This window comes from Helianthus annuus, chromosome 7 (assembly GCF_002127325.2).
Source record: "Helianthus annuus cultivar XRQ/B chromosome 7, HanXRQr2.0-SUNRISE, whole genome shotgun sequence".
NCBI lineage: Eukaryota > Viridiplantae > Streptophyta > Magnoliopsida > Asterales > Asteraceae > Helianthus > Helianthus annuus.
The window spans coordinates 142,794,728-142,815,585 of NC_035439.2; the positions used below are offsets into that span (position 1 = coordinate 142,794,728).

Genomic DNA, 20,858 nt, shown 5'->3' on the forward strand with positions numbered 1-20,858 from the left:
TAGACAAAAAACCCCACTACAAAAAAAAAAAAAAAAAAAAACCTTAAACATCCACCACCACCAAAAACCTAACCCCCCCCCCCCACATCACCCCCCAAAAAAAAAAAAAAATTTTTTCTCTCTTTTTTTTTTTTTTTTGCCGAGAGGGGTGGGGGTTTAGGTTTTTGGGTGGGGGTGGGTGTTTAGGTTTTTGGTGGTGATGTAGTGGGTTTAGTTTTAGCTTATTGGACACTTGTCACTCTATAAATCCTTCTTACACTTCTTACAATTAGAAGACTTTGTAGAATAACTTGACCGATACAATCTAATAGTTATATATTAACAAAAATGTAAGCGTTAGCTTAAAATCAGGGGTGCACAAAAAGAAAACCAAAAACACTACCGTATCCGTAACCGGAAAAAACAAAACCGAATTATGAATTCAGTTCGTTTCCATAAATCTTGCTTATCCAGATAAACGAACCGAGTTCCATCAAATAAACCGAATAATAAGCGGTTTAATCTGATAACCGAGCCAAATAAATCGATTTAGTTAGACACTTTTCGAATTTGAATTGGTTCGGTTTTCAATTACCGATATCTAAATTGATGAAAACATTAATACCGATATCTGTATATATTTCTAAAACTAACCACACCGAACCAAATAAGTCGATTCGGTCAGACACTTTTCGAATTCGGACCGGTTCAGTTTTCGTTACGACAAAAATAAAAGTCGAAACCAAATAAACCGATATCCAAACCGATTAAGGGTAAAGTTCTTGTACAAATAATCTTAACATACTAAACATACAAATTGAAGGAAAACTCAAAAAGACAAGGTGGCATTTTTGTAATTATCAATAACTATCAAAGTTACTCTACAAATATACCTAAAAAAACCTAACCACTCCCCCCACCCCCAAAAAAAACCTAAACCCCCCACCCCCCCACCCCACCCCCCCACCCCACCCCCCAAAAACCTAAAAAAAACCTACCCCCCCCCCCACCCACCCCCCAAAAACCTAAAAAAAACCTAACCCCCCCACCCCCAAAAACCTAAAAAAAAACCTAACCCCCCCCCCCCCACCCCCACCCCCAAAAACCTAAAAAAAACCTAACCCCCCACCCCCAAAAACCTAAAAAAAACCTAACCCCCCACCCCCACCCCCAAAAACCTAAAAAAAAAACTAACCCCCACCCCCAAAAACCTAAAAAAAACCTAACCCCCCCCCCCCAACCCAAGCTAAAATGCTAAAAACTAAACCCCTCCAAAAAACCTAAAAAAATCTAAAAAAAAAAACACACACAAATTATTTTATTTTATTTTTTTAACATTTTTTATTAAAAAATCGCTACTTTTAGTAGCAGCCAATTTTTTTTTTTTTTTTTTTTTTTTTTTTGCAAACGAAATGTAGCGATTTTTTAATAAAAAATGTTTAAAAAAAATTTATGTTTTTTAGGTATTTTTGGTTGTAACTTTGATAGTTGGTGGTAATTACAAAAATGCCACCTTGTCTTTTTGGGTTTTTCTTCAATTTGTATGTTTAGTATGTTAAGATTATTTGTATTTGATCTTTTGCCAACCGATTAAAGCCTAATTATGTATCCATTGATTATAACTCTAAAAAAACACAAGTGGATACTAGACAATAAGAATCTCCCACTATATCATGGGGCGGTGCATGAGTCATCATCAAACCACCCCTCACTCCTCTTTGCACACGTGTATGGCCATTATCCCGCCACGTAATACACCCACTCTTCTCATGTAGATGTTAACCGACCCATACTAACGTTGTTGTCCATTAGCAGTAATAAACGACTTCACACTTCCATTATTATGGTCTGGACGGTGATACAATACACCATTTTGTCCCTCACTATACCCCACCACCGCCCATGGCATAGTCCGGTAATATTTTAGAGATGAGATAAGTCTGAGATACCATAAATATGAGTTTAGATTTCATACGGGTTTTTCTCCAGATTTATTGAGTTTACTCCTGAACTGGTATATAAGTATTATAGCCTAATAGAGATGAATATAATCGGATGATTTCGCTAGTGCTGTCAGTGATCCAAATTTGACGTTCATAAAAAATTAAGAGTCAAATGTCATTTTAGTCCTTGTGGTTTGGGTCATTTTGCATGTTTAGTCAAAAAATTTCATTTTTCGCATGTGGGTCCAAAAAGGTTTCGTCGTTGTCATTTTAGTCTACTGGATTAACTTCATCCATTATTTCTGTTAACGAGAAAAACAATTTGATCATTTTATATGGCCAAATTGTCTTTCTAGTTAACAAAATTACATATAAAATTACCGAAATGCCTTTCTCGTTAACCGAAGAAATGGATGAAGTTAACCTAATGGACTACAATGACAACTCTGAAATATTTTTGAACTCACAAGCAAGCAAAGCAAAAAATGAAACATTTAGAGTAACTGGCCACCAAGATGAACTAAAATGGTATTTAACTCAAAAATTAAAAAAAAAAAAAAAAAAACTTATACCCCACCACCACCCCTATATATAACCACCACTCTCCCACCACATTCACCACCACGAATATAACATTCCGGCTAGAGATAACAATAATTATAATATTACTATTATCATCATTAACCAATAATGGAGGGAAAAGAAGAGGATGTTAGACTGGGAGCTAACAAGTACCGGGAACGGCAACCGATCGGGACGGCGGCGCAGGTGCCCGATAAGGACTACCAAGAGCCACCTCCAGCGCCTTTATTCGAGGCGTCGGAGTTGTCATCTTGGTCTTTTTACAGGGCTGGGATTGCTGAGTTTATTGCTACATTTTTGTTTTTGTATGTGACCGTTTTAACGGTTATGGGGGTGGTTAAGTCGCCGACGAAATGCGGGACGGTGGGGATTCAAGGGATTGCGTGGGCGTTTGGTGGGATGATCTTTGCGCTTGTTTATTGTACTGCTGGAATCTCAGGTATTTTGATGGTTCATTGTTGTTTGGCTTGATGGTTAGTTCTAGTGTGGTGTAAATGAGACAAGCCGAGGCCGAGTTTGGCTAAGCTTGAGTTGGGCTCGTTTTGACTTTAATTATGAAGCTTGAGCTTGGTCCACTCACGCTTGAGTTTGACTCATGAGTGGTTTTCAAGCTCGTGTTTGACTCGCTAGTTTATTATTTGTAATATTTGATTTAGTATTTAACTAATATGCATTATAACTAACTCTTTTTATATATATATATATAGTTATAATTATAATTTCCATATATAACATAAGGGTACAGTTCTTGTACAAATAATCTTAACATACTAAACATACAAATTGAAGGAAAACCCAAAAAGACAAGGTGGCATTTTTGTAATTATCAATAACTATCAAAGTTACTCTACAAATATACCTAAAAAAACCTAACCACTCCCCCACCCCCAAAAAAAACCTAAACCCCCCACCCCCCCACCCCCCAAAAACCTAAAAAAAACCCTAACCCCCCCCCACCCCCACCCCCACCCCCAAAAACCTAAAAAAACCTAACCCCCCCCCCCCAAAAAAACCTAAAAAAAACCTAACCCCCCACCCCCACCCAAGCTAAAATGCTAAAAACTAAACCCCCCCCCCCAAAAAAAAACCTAAACCCCCCTCCCCCACCCCCCAAAAATCGTTACTTTTAGTAGCAGCCAAAAAAAAAAAATTTTTTTTTTTTTTTGCTAACGAAATATAGCGATTTTTTAATAAAAAATGTTAAAAAAAAAAATTTGTGTTTTTTTAGGTATTTTTGGTTGTAACTTTGATAGTTGGTGGTAATTACAAAAATGCCACCTTGTCTTTTTGAGTTTTCCTTCAAGTTGTATGTTTAGTATGTTAAGATTATTTGTATTTGATCTTTTGCCTATAACATAATATATAATATTTAGTTACTTTAAATGTAACTAACAATAATAACTATTAAGTTAGACATATATTTTAAACAATAACAAAAATTATAAACATTGTCCACGATCAGGCTCGCAAGCTGATAAGTAAAGTTTGGATAGAGGCTTGTTTGGGTTACCGTTATGGCATTCGTAACGTGCGGCCCAAACAGGAACGCCGTCCAAAATGGCCTCGATTTTTGGCACCAAATTTTGGTGGCCACTCCGATTCTCTCATGACATCATTCTCACACACACACGTACATATATATACACACACATTTTGGTATTTGGTGATTTTTGGTGGATACACTCCAAAATGTGTGGGAGTTAAATGTTGAGGTGGCATTTAGGATGAACCACCAAAGTTTGGGTAAAACTATTTTGTGAGGGGAAAAGTCAATAAGTCACTCGATTGTGACTTATTCACTTTTCCAAAAAGTTATAAGTTGTTAAAGCTAAGCCAAACATGACCTAATTATGTGGTCAATTTCAGGCGGTCATATTAATCCGGCGGTGACGTTTGGGTTGTTTCTCGCGAGAAAGTTGTCGCTGACTAGAGCATTATACTACATTCTGATGCAATGTCTTGGAGCGATCTGCGGTGCTGGCGTCGTTAAAGCGTTCGAAGGTAGCACCGAATACAAATTACTTGGTGGTGGCGCCAACACGGTTGCCGATGCTTACACTAAAGGCGCAGGCCTTGGTGCTGAAATTGTCGGAACATTTGTCCTTGTTTACACCGTTTTCTCGGCTACCGACGCCAAACGTAGCGCCCGCGACTCTCACGTTCCGGTATGATCAACCCCAACCATATATTTACGATAAATTCCGATATAAAATTTATGAAAAAACGAGTTATATTGAAAACAAAAAAGAATAAATAATTTTTACACTCGTCAGATTTTTAAAATACTTTATTTTGAATATAATTTGGTGTAATCTAAAGGTGTATAGAGAGAAAAATCAAATTATATATTAAATGAAATATTTGATTAGAAAAAAAAATGTATCCTTTTAAAGTCCAGTTGTTCAAATAGCAAACTTGGATAGTCCGCTACTCTGCGTAGCGGATTACATACAAACTAAACATGTTTTAGAAACCGCTTATAAACGCTTTTCACTCTCCTAAACCAGCTAAAAATTCAAAAAAAAAATAACTCGGGTATGAAATTTTGGATTATTTTCAGCTACTGGCCCCGTTGCCAATCGGGTTCGCGGTGTTTCTGGTGCACTTGGCCACTATTCCGGTAACCGGAACAGGAATTAACCCAGCAAGGAGTTTGGGAGCTGCCATTATTTATAACAAGGATAACGCATGGGATGATCACGTAAGTCTTGTACCAATCTTTAAGTTACAAATTTTGTTATATATCTTAGGGGCTGTTTGTTTACCTCTTAATGAGGCTATTTGGTTCAGACCTCTTACTGGTTCAGCACTTAATGGTTCAGACTGTTTGTTTCACGAGCAGATGTCTGAATGGTTCAGACATTTGCCTCTGAATGGTTAAGATTTATACATAGTCTGAATGGTTAAGACCTCTAATCTAAATTGGTCAGCCATTTGCCTCTGAACGGTTAAGCATTATACAGACTCTTAATGGTTCAGACCTCTTACTGGTTCAACACTTAATGGTTCAGACCACTTACTGGTTCAGCACTTAACCATTCAGATGTTGCCAAACAGCCCCTTAAACAAAAATGTCGGTGGCATTTTCCACCGACACCCCTCCACTTTTACAATTTACACTTTAAATCCTACTCTCCTCAGCTTTTATAATTTGCTTCTTTAACCCTTTAACTTTTGTAAATTGGCATTTATCACTAACTTGGTTATATTTGCGTGACGTTTTGGGAATTGTGTTTGCTTTTTTTTTTAATTTTCTATGCATCGGGTTTTAGCTAGTTTCCGTTTCTCATTGTTTTTTACGTTGACGTTTTGCCTAAACCCTCATACACGCAAATTATTGAAAATTTTCATTTTTGGTCCCTCCCTGCGTTTTGCGTATTTAAGGTTCTTACACGTTTTTCACTAACTTGTTCATATCCGCATGGCGTTTTAAGAATTACGAATTACTAAAAAACTTCACTCCTTCTTTTAGGTGCATTGTGTTTTACACATATTTTCTTTAACATGTCCATGGCTACAGGCCTAGCGTTTTCAAGAGCATTTGTTTTTCGATCTGGTTTCTTTTGGGTGCATTGTGTTTTACATAAATTTCGAGTCATCCTTTCGAAGTTTGAGATGTACCCGTGCCGCAACGCGTGTGGATAATGTTACTAGTTTAATTTAATATGAACTTGGTGATAATAGATTTGTTGTATGTGTGAACAGTGGGTGTTCTGGGTTGGACCATTTATTGGGGCAGCATTAGCAGCACTTTACCATCAAGTTGTGATCAGAGCCATACCATTCAAGAGCAAATGAAGATTTATATAATTAGTTAGTGGTTTCCTTTTTTTTGTTGCTAATAATCAAATCCCATTTTAAGTGGATTGAGTGTGTGGGGCCCCTGGAAGTGCTTGTGGGCTTATCTTGTATTATCGATTTGTCGTACGTTGTATGCTGTATATTTTTGTCTACGTAATCAAGTGTTTTTTTTTTGTTATGCTTTCCAAAAAGTCATAAGTTGTTTTGAAAAGTTAAGCCAAATATGGCCTAAGAGATTGGTTATATGTTTAGTTTAGCTGAATGGGATGCAAGTCTAGTGATAAATCAATGATAAAGGTGATAAAATCCTAATTTTAAAATTTCACTTTAGGTATGGAGAAAGTTTTAACTTTTAAACATCCATACTACAAAACTTTTTTTTTTGAAAGGTTGCATACTACAAAACTTAACATCTCATTTGATTAATCTAAACAACTAATTGTTTTTAACATTTTATGAAACACTAGCTCCTAACACTATGTTTAGTGGTATCAAGATGTGGGTATGGGGCACCCAGTAGGCAAGTGTGGGCGTGACACACTAATCTGGGGTTGGCGTGGGGGTGCGGGTGTGGCCACCGGAGAAATGGACAATATGTGAATGTTGGGTGATGTTTTTTTTATTAAAGAAATTGACACCCGCATGGCTACTAGCCAGCCTACTAGTGAGTAATTTCCTCTTCTACTTAGGTGGTGATGAGGTGTCGTCCAGTGACAACACTTTTTTTTTTCACACCCACATGACCCTACAGGTAGTTTAAGAGGAAAGCAGACTGACAAACTATAGCACAAAATATTGAGCCATCTCTCTCTCAAAACCGTTAATCTTAGACTAAACTCAAACTCTTTAATTTTATGTTAGGTTCATATAATGTTTTCATCCAGTATCACAAGTTCACACGTCTCTTACCTATTGGCATATATCTTAATATCAAGTTATAGCATGATTTATACCAATTATTTTTTAGCTTAAGTTGTAGGTTTTATCGGCTCACCAAAAGTAAATTTTGTTTCACATCAATTTATTCATAAATAAAGTTGTTGCTATTTTAGTTCGGTGTAGAGATGAACAAAAAGTCAGATTGGGAACCGAAATTGGTTTTTAACCTAAACGAAACCGTTATACACACCGGTTTGAGAGAGCCCGTTTTGGACCCGACCCAACCCGGGCCTTAGGGTTAAAACCAGGTTGAGAAACCCCTTGCTGAAGCTCGAAACGAATCTGTCATAACCTGATTTAAAACCAAACCGACTCTTTTCCCCCTTATAAACGGATTTCAACATGTCCCGGTTTGACCAAGCCTGGACGAGTTTAACCTAAATACCGATTTGGGCCCAGAACCCAATATATGCATCTCTACGGCTCAGCTTCAAATTTTCAACGATCAAGGTTAGCTATTTAATCCTCGGTTCTGATCATATCCCAACAATTAAAGAAAACCAAACATCACTTTGGAGAACATTGGTGGTGGCAATGAAGTTTAGAACTAGGCCTCTCTGGAGGTCGCTGTCGAGTCCTCAAGTCCCGGTTGACGGTCAATGGGTCTCGTCAACGTTGTAAAGGTGTTGCTTCGTCGTCCTACAAGAGAAAAAACCGTTAGCCTCGTCACGGGGACCCCGGAGGGGGAATCCGTGACCAAGCTCCGGCGTGAGAGTAAGGGGCTGTTTGACAACTTCTGAATGGTTAAGTGCTGAATCAGTAAGAGGTCTAACCCATTAAGTGCTAAACCAGTAAGAGATCTGAACCATTAAGAGTCAGTATAATGCTTAACCGTTCAGAGGGAAATGTCTAACCAATTCAGATTAGAAATCTTAACCATTCAGACTCAGTATAAAACTTAACCATTCAGAGACAAATGTCTGAACCATTCATACATCTGCTCACGAAACAAACAGTTTGAACCATTAAATGCTGAACCAGTAAGATGTCTGAACCATTAAGAGGCTCATTAAGAGCTAAACAAACAGCCTCTAAGTAAACTTGCCGGAGAAAGTGAGAAGCATATTCCGACGAGTGTAATCGCCGGAATATTCTCCTTGGTGTGAATTCAGGATAATGTGGGTGATAAATGAGGTCCGGGGTTGTCGGAATAAATGAAGTGTTTTGTGTATTTAATGAGAAGGCTCTTGGATGCTTACCTTTGTTACGCACCTTACCTTCCTTATATAAAGGAAGTTGCTTATCTCCATTAGGAACGCTACTGAGACCATCTAACGGTTTCATAAAGACTTTGGGGAACTCAGACACGTGTCTGAGCCCCAACGGGTAGATTGCCAGCCTCATTAATGAAGCCAGCTGCGAGGTACCTCCTTTCTGGCGAGACACTTTCTCTCTCTCCGTCATGCATTAATTAACAACAGAGCCTTTGATCCTTTTCCTTTTCCCGCCTTTTCTATTGATTTATCTTTAAGGGAAAAGGCTCGAGTTGGGCTCCATGACTGGCCCAAATGGTAAAATCGGAAGACGGGTTCACTGAACTGCCGGTGGGCCCCGTCGTCAGTCGCCAGTTCGAAACCGAGCCAAACCGGGTTTTACCGCAGTGGGCCTTCGAGCGAGCGGTTTTTCCCCAGATATCGTGGCTTAGTGGCTCGGGTATGCATCCAACTCTGACCGTTATGGAGGAGGGGATGTATTTTCTCGATTGAGGACATCTAATGATTCTTATCTGGTGATTTAGCTAACTATTGAAATAAAAAGGAAACCAAACATTGCAGGCCTTAGCGGGCCTGATTTCGAACGTTGACTTATCGTATTCGTAAGTTTGCTATTTGGGCCTTATTTCCATTTCTACAGCCCAATCCAATCATATAATAACCTCCATTTCTCTTTCCAGACCACGTTTCTTCCAAAACCCTAGCTTCACCGGCGCACTCAGTTCACTGTCCGGCACTCCACCTCTCAGCTTTTTCCGGTCAATTAACAGTATGGCGTCGCCGGATCAAACAGTGTTGCAGTTTTTTCCGTTGTCTACTAGCTTGTCCGCCAAGGTACATCCGCTTGTTATCTTCAACATCTGCGATTGCTTTGTCAGGCGACCGGATCAGGCTGAAAGAGTCATCGGAACGCTTCTCGGATCTGTTCTTCCGGATGGTACTGTTGATGTTCGTAATTCGTATGTAGTTCCTCATAACGAATCGTCTGATCAGGTTAGCGTTAATTGAAACTGTTTTGTTCGTTTTGGTGACGTGTAGGTGTTAGTTTATATTTTTTGTTGAAATTTGGTGAATATTGATTCAGTTTTGATTGATAATGGATGCTTTTTTGGTAACTGTTAGTGACTTAGGGCAGAAGTGTTGTTTATGTTTAGTAGAAGCTAGAAATGTACGTTACTGATTGAGTTTTGTTAGTTTGTATTGTTTTGTAGAAATTTGGTTAATAATGATTCAGTTTTGGTTGATAACTGTTAGTGACTTAGGGCAGAAGTATTGTTTATGTTCAGCAGAAGCTAGAAATGTAAGTTACTGATTGAGTTTTGTTAGTTTGTATTATTTTGTCGAAATTTGGTTAATAATGATTCAGTTTTAATTGATAACTGTTAGTGACTTAGGGCAGAAGCTAGAAATGTAAGTTACTGATTGAGTTTTGTTAGTTCGTATTGTTTTGTAGAAATTTGGTTAATAATGATTTAATGTTGAATTGTTGATAGATAATGGATGCTGGTTTGATTACTGTTAGTGAGTTAGGGCAGAAGTGTTGTTTATGTTGAATGGATGCTAGAGGTGGACTGTAGGTTACTGATTGAGTTTTGTTAGTTTTATAGTGAATAATTTATTTGTTATAAATTAAGATGTAACGAATTTTTTATCTTATGCTTTATTTTTGATTTTTTTGTATGATGTTGCAAGGTTGCTTTGGATATAGATTATCATCACAATATGTTGGCATCTCACCAGAAGGTGAATCCTAAGGAAGTTATTGTTGGATGGTAATATTTTCTTTATCTTAATGTCTTGTCAATTTGTACTATTGTATAGCTCTATGCCTCTATATAGTTACTCGTAGCTATCAGTTGGTTGAATTAGGTATATGTTATGTTATATAAATATTTTTTGCGTGGCTGGAAGTTGAAAGATGATAATCAGTTGCTGTTTAAGTGTTCTATATTTTTGCTTAATTTTTTAGAGGGCCAAGGTTTAGGTGGTTAACCAAGAGGCTTGGTATAGCTTCATGCCTTCATGTTAGCTTTTCTAGCTGGAGTGATATTGTATTTAACATCAGTTATGACACGCGACCTTTATGGTATAATTGTAATTATTATGAGTTATGACGTGTGATCTTCTTAGTTTGTACTTATATTGTAATTGTTATGCGTGATGACATGCGATCTTTGTGCTAGTTTTGAAATTATTATGAGCTATGACATGTGATCTTCTAGTAAATTGTCTCATGCTAATGTCTGGAATAATAGTAGATGGCAACCTGAGAAATGAAAATTATTAGTAAATCGAATTGCCAATTGAGAGTTCAAGAAGATACAGAACATTTATATATATGTTGTTATGAATATAATTTTTTGAATTGCCAAATGAGAGTTCAAGAAGATATGGAACAATTTTATTTATGTTGTTTGAATATTACTTTGCCAAGCATACATGGAAGATAACGGGGATTTCATGTTCTGATTGGTGGACAATCGAGGCATTTCATATATGTTTTCTGGACTAGCCGGTTGCAACCTAATCACGCATAACCAAGTTATGTGTGGAAGTATACAAGTTTAAGATAGGATGAAGCTTCAGATAGATGCAAAGTTTAAAAAAACGGATACGAGTTACGAGGCGTTTTCCCTTCGCCTCACGAGGCGTAAGCCTGAGGTGGAATTAAAAAATCTATTATATATCTTATAAAAATAGTAATACTAACTAAATTCATCATCAAATTCATCAAAATAATAAAAAACACACATAAAAAAGACATAAATTGCTTGAAATTGACACAAAAAATCCAAAACATCTAAAACAAATATCAAAAACCCCTGAGGCGCAGCCTTTTTAGCGCCTCAGCCCCTCTGGGCGCACATACAGTATAAACCTCCTGAGGTGCTCCTCAGAATCGTTTTTTGGCCGTTTCGCCTTGAGGCGCGCCTCGAGGCGCACGGCTCAACCGTTTTTAAAAACCATGGATAGATGAATGGCTTCAAATATTTGTGTGTGTGTGTGTATATATATATATTACAAATTTAGGAACCCTGACAAGCTAGGAGCAACAACACTTTCCCTCTTCGAGTTGACACAAAAGAAAGATAGATCACCTTAGAAGCTGTCTAGTTTAGAAAGAAAGGATCTCAGCGTTTTTAATTAGTTGATATATGTAGGTGCAGGGATTGGGTTGGGATGTTTGGACGGATTATGCAAGTTAAAATACCACGTGTAGGTGGAAATGTGGAATTGGATCATATGTTCTTTTAGCACTCTCAACTCAATTACCACTCAAGTTCCCTTTAAATTTCCGAACCTTCTAAAACATGTGAAAGCACGAAGAGTATTAATAGGATCTGAACTATCAAAGTTCGGAAGCATTTATGGTTTCGGTACACTGCATTGCATGTGTTCCTTTTGTTAAAATTGTATTTCAACAAGTTGATAATATTATTTAAAATTGATTCAGGTTTTCAACCGGATTTGGTGTGACGGGTGGCAGTGCTCTCATTCACGAGTTTTATTCTCGAGAAGTTGCAAACCCTGTTCATCTGACCGTCGACACTGGATTCACAAACGGAGAGGCTTCCATCAAAGCTTTCGTCTCTATCAACTTATCTTTGGGAGATCAGCAACTTGCTGCTCAGTTTCAAGAAATACCTCTGGATCTGCGTATGGTTGAAGCTGAGCGTATAGGATGTATGTCTTATAACATAACAGTAAATCGTTCATTTAGTAAATACCAACCCAATCATACAATCATACTTAAATTTGTTGATGATTGCAGTTGACATTCTCAAGACCACAGCTGTTGACAAACTTCCAACTGATATGGAAGGAATGGAAGCCACAATGGAACGATTGCTAGCGTTAATAGACGATACCTACAAATACGTTGATGACGTTGTGGTGAGATTAGTTCTGTACTAGTTTTAATCATTGCAAGTGTTTTCTTATTGTTATTTAAACATTTATTATAATTAGGAGTGTGCAAATGGCGGTTCGGTTCAGTTGTTACCTTTAAACATGTCCGTAACCGCTGGTTATAACCGAACTTTGGTTCGGTTAATCGGTTATGAGACTCGGTTATGGTTCGGTTTTGGTTAATTTTTGGTTAATTAACCGATCTAAGTTTGAACTAAAATTTAAACTAAATGAACATATTAGACAAATATTGCCTCCGTTACAATCGTTTTTATAAATAAAAAAAAGAAAAATATTAAAATACACTCATAAAATGAGTCAAATTTTATGCAATATTTACTTTTCAAACATTTAAAACTACTGATTTAACACAAAAATCTTTCGTATATGTTTTTTATGTATATAGAGATTGATTCCTTGAACATGTATATATTTTAAATACAGATATATTTTAAAAGCATGTCTTGATACATTTCGGCTTGGTTAACGTTCGGTTATGGGACACCTTTAACCATATTTATAACCGACTTATTGTTAAATCAAATACCGGTTATCAGTTAATTTGGTTCGGTGGCGGTTATTCGTTAATTTCGGTTAACGGCTAAGATTTGCTCATCCTTAATTATAATCTTTTCAGGAAGGACGTGTGGCGCCAGATAACTCCATCGGACGATTTATATCAGATAGTGTAGCCTCTCTTCCAAAGATATCACCGTCTGCTTTTGATAAGCTTGTGAACGATAGTCTACAGGTAACGAAACTTAAAAACATTTATTTATTGAAAAATTTTGCAATATGGTGTTGATGTTATTTTGCTATGTTGTAGGACCAATTGCTGTTACTATACTTGTCAAGCATTACAAGAACACAACTCAGTTTAGCGGAGAAGTTGAACACCGCTGCCCAAATCCTGTGAACCAAATATTGTCTTCGTTTTTCTGCCGAGAAGGGTTTTTGGTCAATTGTTGGTGCGTACGAAATTTGTGGAATCTGTGAGGTTGGTTTTGTTAGGAAATGTTTGTAATGCGGTTTCAGACATGTAAAATGCACAGAGATTATCCGCTGCAGTTGATATTCATGGACTTTATTAAATTCTTTTTGTATTTTATTTTAGATGTGAAGTTGTGTCGATTTTATAAGCGGTAGAGATTATGATGCTTTTATAAAACTTGGGTGACTGAGAGATGATCAAAACGGTGATCTTTTGGGTGGTTAATAAACGTCTTTTGAAGTGAGCGTGAACAAAAGTTACCAAGAGTTGGCCTTCGCACATGCCATGTCTCTAGTCCCCGTTGTCACCTATCATCGTCACCATCTTGGGCACCTGGTTTGCTTTTTTGGGTGATTAACGAATTGACTAGTGAAGCGATGTATCTATGATGTCGAACTCTGCAAACAATCTGAATGATTCACCGAGTGCTGCAAGAATATTTGGATACTACAACTTTGTTTCCATACCACGCCTGTATTCATGGTAGTCGGAGACATGACGCTGCAAGAATATTTGGATACGACAACTTTGTTTCTATACCAACAAAGTTGCCTGTATTCAGGGTAGTTGGAGACATGACACGTATTCTACGTGATTTTTTTTTGTAGCAAAAATTAGAGTTGATGGGTTGTATATACTTCTCAGTACGTCCTTTTGAAAGTTTAGTTTATGGTCTGATTCGCCTACAAGCTAGCGCAAAATGGAACTATCAACCCAAACCGTCACAAATTGCTCAGTTTACGCTTGTAACAGGCAACATGCGACTATTAGATAGGTGTGCAAAATCCAGAGTATGCCATCAAAACATGACATTACGCCAATTGTCTATGCTTACGCCCCACGACTCCTGTGCAAAACCACTTTGAGCACCCACCTCCTTTTTATGGCTAGGAAGCTAATAACATATTCGATTTTGTACTTATAAACGGTTTTGAAATTTCCATCTTATGCGGACCAACCAACACTTGCCAAAATTCTTTTTAGTTTCGTAAAACCAAACCAAACCAAACCAAACCAAACCAAACCAAACCCAACACATCATTTCTTTCAGAAGTCATTAATGACTAGTTCAAAGACCAAGAGTGCAAAAAGAGTGACGCGGAACTTGTATATAAATTTTCTTATAAGTGATTAGCATACCAGAGTGACGCAAGGTGCTAAGCTTGTACATAATAAATGGAGGAGTACTCGTGCACTTCCATGACATGTTAGGTTAAGGTCTGAAACCTAGCTGCAGTGCCAGCAGCTCTGGTGGTGCTAACTAAGTGTTGTTGGAGGACCACACGACTAACTAACAAGTATAGACTGAATTATCCAGGTCAAAGAAGGCCTAGTAATTGTACTGATCAGATACAATTCCCAGTTAAGCTTTTACAGGAAGGTTGAGAGCAAGAATGCTTTTTATTGGTTTCAAAACCACAAAGCTAGAGACGGACATTATCGCCATTGTGTTCTTAATGTTGCAAACCAACATAAGTTTAAAACCTTAAGTTCAAAGAGCATGCTGATTAGCCTTGTGAATAGGTTTTACTATGGTGTTCCAGCTTTTTACAGTAGCATGGCTGCAACATATTTTCAGTTTTTCTTTATGTGAATAGGTTTTACTATGATCAGCCAGAGGGCAGAGGCGAAGTATAGTGGGTGCCCAGGGGTGCATCCGCCCACCCCATGTTTCGGTTAGAAGTGTATAAGTTCTAATTTTTCGTCCGGAAATTTTAAAATTATATATGATTGTCACCCCCCCCCCCCCGATTATTTTTCCTAAATTGTATATCCTAAATATTTATAAACTTTGTATATAAATGATGGGTAGTTTGGTAAATATACACTTTGTTTTATTTGAAACTATTATTATTTGACCCGACTTGAATCGAATAGCCAACCCGACCTGACCCGAAACATAACGATAGGAAAATATTTTTTGGGTCCCATCACTTTACGCCCCCTCGAGACTTTTGGTCAAGCTCCGCCACTGCCAGAGGGTACACAAATGATGGCTGCAACATACGCGACCAGTCGCATGGATAAACAAGATCGATAACAAAAAGTAAAACAAAGCTAATCTAAACTAAACGAGGGAGAAATATATATATATATATAGAAAAAGTATATCGTACAATATGCCTTAACGTACGCTGTGTACGCGATGGCAAATCGCACGTTATGTTTTAAAAAAATAAAATCGCATGTACATTAAAATAGGGAAATCGCATGTACAAAATTAAAAAAATAAAATCGCATGTACATTAAAATAGGGGAAATCGCATGTACAAAAGAAAGTAAAATCGCATGTACCAAAAAAAAATCGAAGAAAAAGGGAAATCACATGTTGTAAAGAAAATTCCGCATGTTGTAACTTGTAAGGCAATCTCGTACGCATCGTACGATAAGGCATATTGTACAATAACCAGTCTCTCTCTATATATATGAAATTGCAGTTCCTTTCTCAATTAATCTTGAAAACACACACCTCTTTTACAGAGAACAATTAAATAGATATGAAATAAACCATCTTAACATGTTCTAACAATCACAAACCTAACCAACTGTCAAAAATTGTAACCAACTTACAAAAATTGCAACCAACTGTTGAGCGTGGAGTCGTTATGAAGCTCTAGCACTCTAGCAGTAATCTGTGTGAAAACCATATCTCAGTCTTGCAACCAACTTACAACAATTGCAGCCATCATATAGCCTAAAATTTGTCACAACTCAACACAAATCGCATTCATAAGAGCGTTTTGACATCATAATTTTCTATCTCAATATCAATCTTCATCCTCATCACCGTCATCGGACTGTACAGATTGCTCAAACTCAGCCTCCATAATCACCCCATCCATAACATGAACAATCATCTCCCCTATCCTCAAGTCTACCCGTGACGATCGAACACCATTTACAAGAAGCATTTTGTCCGCATCTTTTGATACATATAGTTTCAACCCAGATAACGAATCACAAGTTATCTCTTCACCATATGATAGAGATTCCGAAAGAATCTTCCACGGGACAACCGTGAAGCTCAACACACGCGTAAGTATCGCATCCGTATCATTTGCTTTCTCCTCCGCTAAACTATCGTTCACCCTTAATCTCAAATCGCGTTCAAATGCCAACTCCGATGGAACGAATATTGTGAACGAAAGATCACCAGGCAACATTTCGATCATCATCTCACCAAACTTTCCAATCCTGTCACCATTTTTTAAACTTTTACCAACTTTTTTATGCTTGAATAAATTGTTGGAGCCACCGGTAACTGATACGTCTGGAAGTCTAAGAACCGAAAGGATCAACACAAAAAAGCAAGACACCGAAACGATTACAGCAATAAACGCGATTGGACTCTTTGATCCACCTCTGCTCAATCTCATTTTCAAAACACCTGATCAACAGATTACCAACAGGTTACCAAAATCCCTTGTAAAGAAACAACACTTCACTGGGGCATTTCGTCGAACAGTTTGTATGCAATCAGGATACCATTGATAGTGATCAGAAACAGGTATTATAGAATGCAATCTACGATATATGGAACATGGGATTAATAGATTTAACTCAAAGGAATATCAAAAACAATAAAATCCCTTATAAAGACACAACACTTCACTGGGGCATTTCGTCGAACAGTTTGTACCCAATCAACTATGTAATGTGAAACTGGGGATTAATAGATTTACCTCAAAAGAAGAACAAACAGTACGTCATCCAGATCAAGAACATGTTATCATGGTAACTGCAAAACTCGTCAATTTTGGGGATTTATATTTTAGGATTGAATTTCAATTTCAATTTCAGGGGTTAACGCAAGCAAGCACCTTTTCTTTTTTCTGTTTTTTACTTTTTGTTCTTGGAGATTGCTACTTGGAAAGCTATTGACTTCTTAGGGATTTGAGCAACATTTTGAAATCTGAATCTTAAATATTTTTTTAACGGCAAAAAACTCACGTGTAAACTTATTCTGTTCGGGGATATGTCCAAAGTTGACTCATCGACTGTCATGAGACTGTACCTACCCTCTATATACGGGGATAAGATGGAATCAAACCCGGGATTAAAGCCTTATTCCTCCCTTCACCCAGATGTCTATAAAAAATGGCCCGAGCTATATCGAACGAATCTCAAATATTCTTAATGTCAGAGACTCAATTGGACTAGAAAAGTTATTGGGTTTTTGACAAGTATTGATAACCCTATTGAGGCTAAAAAATGGTTGAGACTCCATTCCACTTTCCATCAAGGTGAAGGAAATAACGAGCCAACATAATGTACCACTAACCATATTGCGACAAGCCTGGTTAGGGGTAGACTCTACAAGTCTCTCAGTCCAGTAAATGATAGCATAAGCTACATTCTGTTAGACTTTGCTATTGGCTAGTACACAATAATGAATCATAACGATTGTATAGCAAGGATTAAAAATATTGGTGACGTCATGACGGTCATTAGTGGTTAATTATTTACTATTTTGAAACATGATTATTGTAAATAATAGTTATTATAAGATTATTTTACTCGTCGATTAGTATTATTCGGGATTATTTGTTTTATTTTCAAACATGTTCGAAGACTAATAAAATAAAAATGTGTGTGTTGTAATTGTTATGAATATTATTAAACATTTACCATGAAGATCAAGATTTACCTCTAGATTTACCAAGCAAGTGGATGAACTCTTTGTCAAACTTAGGGATAGCTTTGTCTACTAAATAGTTAATCTTGTCTACCGAATAGTTAACCTTGTCTACCAAATAGTTAATCTTTTTGTAGTATAAATACTAGCTCAAGTTAGAAGAAAAAATGCACCTCATGTATACACTTTCATAAGTTATACAATTATCTTCTTCTTTCTCTTACAACATCTCTAAAGTTCTTGAAGTTTTAACACTAATATTGTGTTAATTCTTGTTATATTATAACACGTTATCAGCACGAGGCTCTAGCCAAGGAAACGTTCAAGCAATTATAATAAAAGTAAGCATTTGATTAATATATAAACTATAATTGTTATGATACACTAATACCAGTGCAGATGTATCTTACGATAGACATACGATCGTTGTTGGACTACAAAAACGTAACATGTTTTTTTTTATGTATCATGGGATTGTTTTCCTTTAGGAGACCCTGTTATCCAGACACTCCTATCATAAAAACAATTAAGTCCCATACCTAAAAAAATGAAAAATAAAATAAAGAGACTAAAAGACTTGATAGCACTTGTATTTATTTATGCATCTAACTTTTATTTATACGCACATACTAACATTTAATTTAGAGTTTACATTCATGTATACTAACATTTTTATTCTTATTATTATTCATCCTAATTTTATATCTTATAAAATAACATTTCCTTAATACATCATTTATTATATATACATATACATATATATATAAGCGTTACATAACGGCTATAAAACGGTAATATAACCGTTGCAAAACGGTTATAATTTACCACTATAAATTACCAACTATCAGTCTCATTTTTTCGCAATAAACACTTTTCTTCACAAGGTTATTCAAGAAAAAATTTCGAAGATGATTCAACCGGTTTTAATATTCGCCGGCATAATATTAATATTGTTGCCGACATTAATATATGATCTTCCACCTTATCTTTTTAGTACTTATGTATTCATTTATTTGTTTATAGCTGTGTCTCTCTATGTTATCTCATTTTTAATGAGTATTTAGATTTTAATATTTATCTTATTTATGTTTAGCAACAAAATGGCAAATATCGCAAAAATTGAATTCCCGGCACTTAATATCACCGGAGAAAATTATATGACGTGGCGGCACATGTTAAGCGACATCTCAAATCAATGGGTGTTTTGGAATCGATAACAGCGGGGAATAAATGTAGCGATCAAGACAAGGCAAAAGCTGATGTTTTCCTCCACAAACACATTGATGAGATGCTGCAATTTGAATATTCAAATTGTGAGGATCCGTGCGTTTTGTGAGAAGATTTTTAAAAAGCAGATTTGATCATCAGAGGGAAGTTTTACTTCCCACTGCTAGAGATGAATGGAACAATCTCAGGTTCCAAGATTTTAAAAAGGTGAATGAATACACCTCTGCTTTGTTCAGGATCTGCTCAACGCTCCGATTCTGTGGGCAAACTATTATGGAGGAAGATATGTTGGAGAAAACTTTCTCCACATTTCATGCATCAAATATAAACTTGCAACAACAATATCGGTTGCAAAGGTTTCAAAGATATTCTGATCTAAATTCATTTTTCCTCGTAGCAGAGAAAAACAATGAGCTACTAATGAAAAATCATCAAGCTCGTCCCACTGGATCATTAGCCATTCCAGAAGCAAATGTTGTTATTAATGATGATACTAAAGACTCGGGAAGAAAATGGGGACGAGGCCGTGGCCGTGACCATTTTGGTAAAGGTAATGGTCGCAACTATTCCTTCAAAGGAAATAATAGTTTCCGAGGTAATTCCCATGGTCGTGGACGTGGTCACGGTCGCGGTCGTGGTCGAAATCAAAGAACCCCCAATTACCACACTCCACAAAATACCAATTCCAACCAGTATAACAAAAGGAATGAAGCTGGTAGGTCCGAAAACAATGGCACTTCTTGCTTCAGATGTGGAAGTACAACCATTGGTCAAAGGCTTGTCGTACACCTTCACATTTATGTGAACTTTACCAAGCCTCTCTCAAAAGAAAAGAAAAGAAGGTGAACCATGTGGATAATTTTAATGATATCAACGTCGAACTAAATGTCGCCGACTATACCAATGACATGGAACTCTGAAACAATGTTGCTAAACCATAATAATTATATGCAACAATTATGTAATTTCCTTTATTATAAGTGTCTTTATTATGTTTCAGTAGTCTTTCTTTTCATGTAACGTTTTCAACTGATAAATAAACTTCTTATTATAAAATAATTCACAATGCCTTCGTTATACACTTATTATTATTTCTCTTTATATTTTCAAGATTAAAATGAATACCACTGGAGCACAAGAGCAGACAAATGATGCAGATATATGTATGGCGGATAGTGGAGCCACACACAGTATACTTAAATCTAAGAAATATTTTTATGAGATGAAACCAACAAAAGGAACCGTTGATACAATATCAGGTCCTATAAACTTGATAGAAGGAGTGGGAAAAGCTAATTTAATATTACCAAATGGTACAAAGCTCTTAATAGAGAATGCTTTATTTTCCCCAAAATCAACAAGAAACTTGTTGAGTTTCAAAAACATATATCATAACGGATATGATACTCAGTCAAGGACTGTTGATAATAAGAAATATTTACACATCATGAGCAAAGATCATATATTGGAAAAACTGCCAATGCTCCACTCTGGTTTGCATTATACACACATTAATGTGCCTCAAGCACATATGACAGTAAAGGAAAGTTCTTGTGATCCTGAGACATTTAACTTATGGCATGACGAACTAGGCCATCCAGGATCTACAATGATGAAAAGAATTATTGAAAACACAC

At 36.7% G+C, this 20,858-nt stretch overlaps 3 protein-coding genes across 4 annotated transcripts; 2 read left to right on the plus strand and 1 right to left on the minus strand.

Moving 5' to 3' along the window:
• Nucleotides 1-2,533: 2,533 nt before the first annotated feature.
• Nucleotides 2,534-6,483, plus strand: LOC110868941 (probable aquaporin PIP1-4). The gene is made up of 4 exons (XM_022118225.2): nt 2,534-2,943; nt 4,371-4,669; nt 5,065-5,205; nt 6,210-6,483. The coding sequence occupies exons 1-4, from the start codon at nt 2,613-2,615 to the stop codon at nt 6,300-6,302; spliced, it is 864 nt and encodes a 287-aa protein (XP_021973917.1). The 5' UTR covers nt 2,534-2,612; the 3' UTR covers nt 6,303-6,483.
• Nucleotides 6,484-9,106: 2,623 nt separating this feature from the next.
• On the plus strand, nt 9,107-13,480 carry LOC110868940 (eukaryotic translation initiation factor 3 subunit F). Its single transcript, XM_022118224.2, has 6 exons — nt 9,107-9,451; nt 10,151-10,230; nt 11,913-12,142; nt 12,231-12,352; nt 13,005-13,118; nt 13,194-13,480. Exons 1-6 carry the CDS (start codon nt 9,230-9,232, stop codon nt 13,281-13,283), a joined length of 858 nt encoding a protein of 285 aa, XP_021973916.1. The 5' UTR covers nt 9,107-9,229; the 3' UTR covers nt 13,284-13,480.
• Nucleotides 13,481-16,067: 2,587 nt separating this feature from the next.
• Nucleotides 16,068-17,509, minus strand: LOC110868939. Of its 2 annotated transcripts, none has more exons than XM_022118223.2 (2): nt 17,042-17,509; nt 16,068-16,746 (listed from the first exon to the last, which is right to left on the minus strand). In XM_022118223.2, exon 2 carries the CDS (start codon nt 16,733-16,735, stop codon nt 16,127-16,129), a length of 609 nt encoding a protein of 202 aa, XP_021973915.1. In that variant the 5' UTR covers nt 16,736-16,746; nt 17,042-17,509; the 3' UTR covers nt 16,068-16,126. The 2 variants fall into 2 exon arrangements, with proteins under 2 accessions (XP_021973915.1, XP_021973914.1); XM_022118222.2 differs by having other exon boundaries at nt 16,068-16,883.
• Between the last annotated feature and the right edge of the window lie 3,349 nt (nt 17,510-20,858).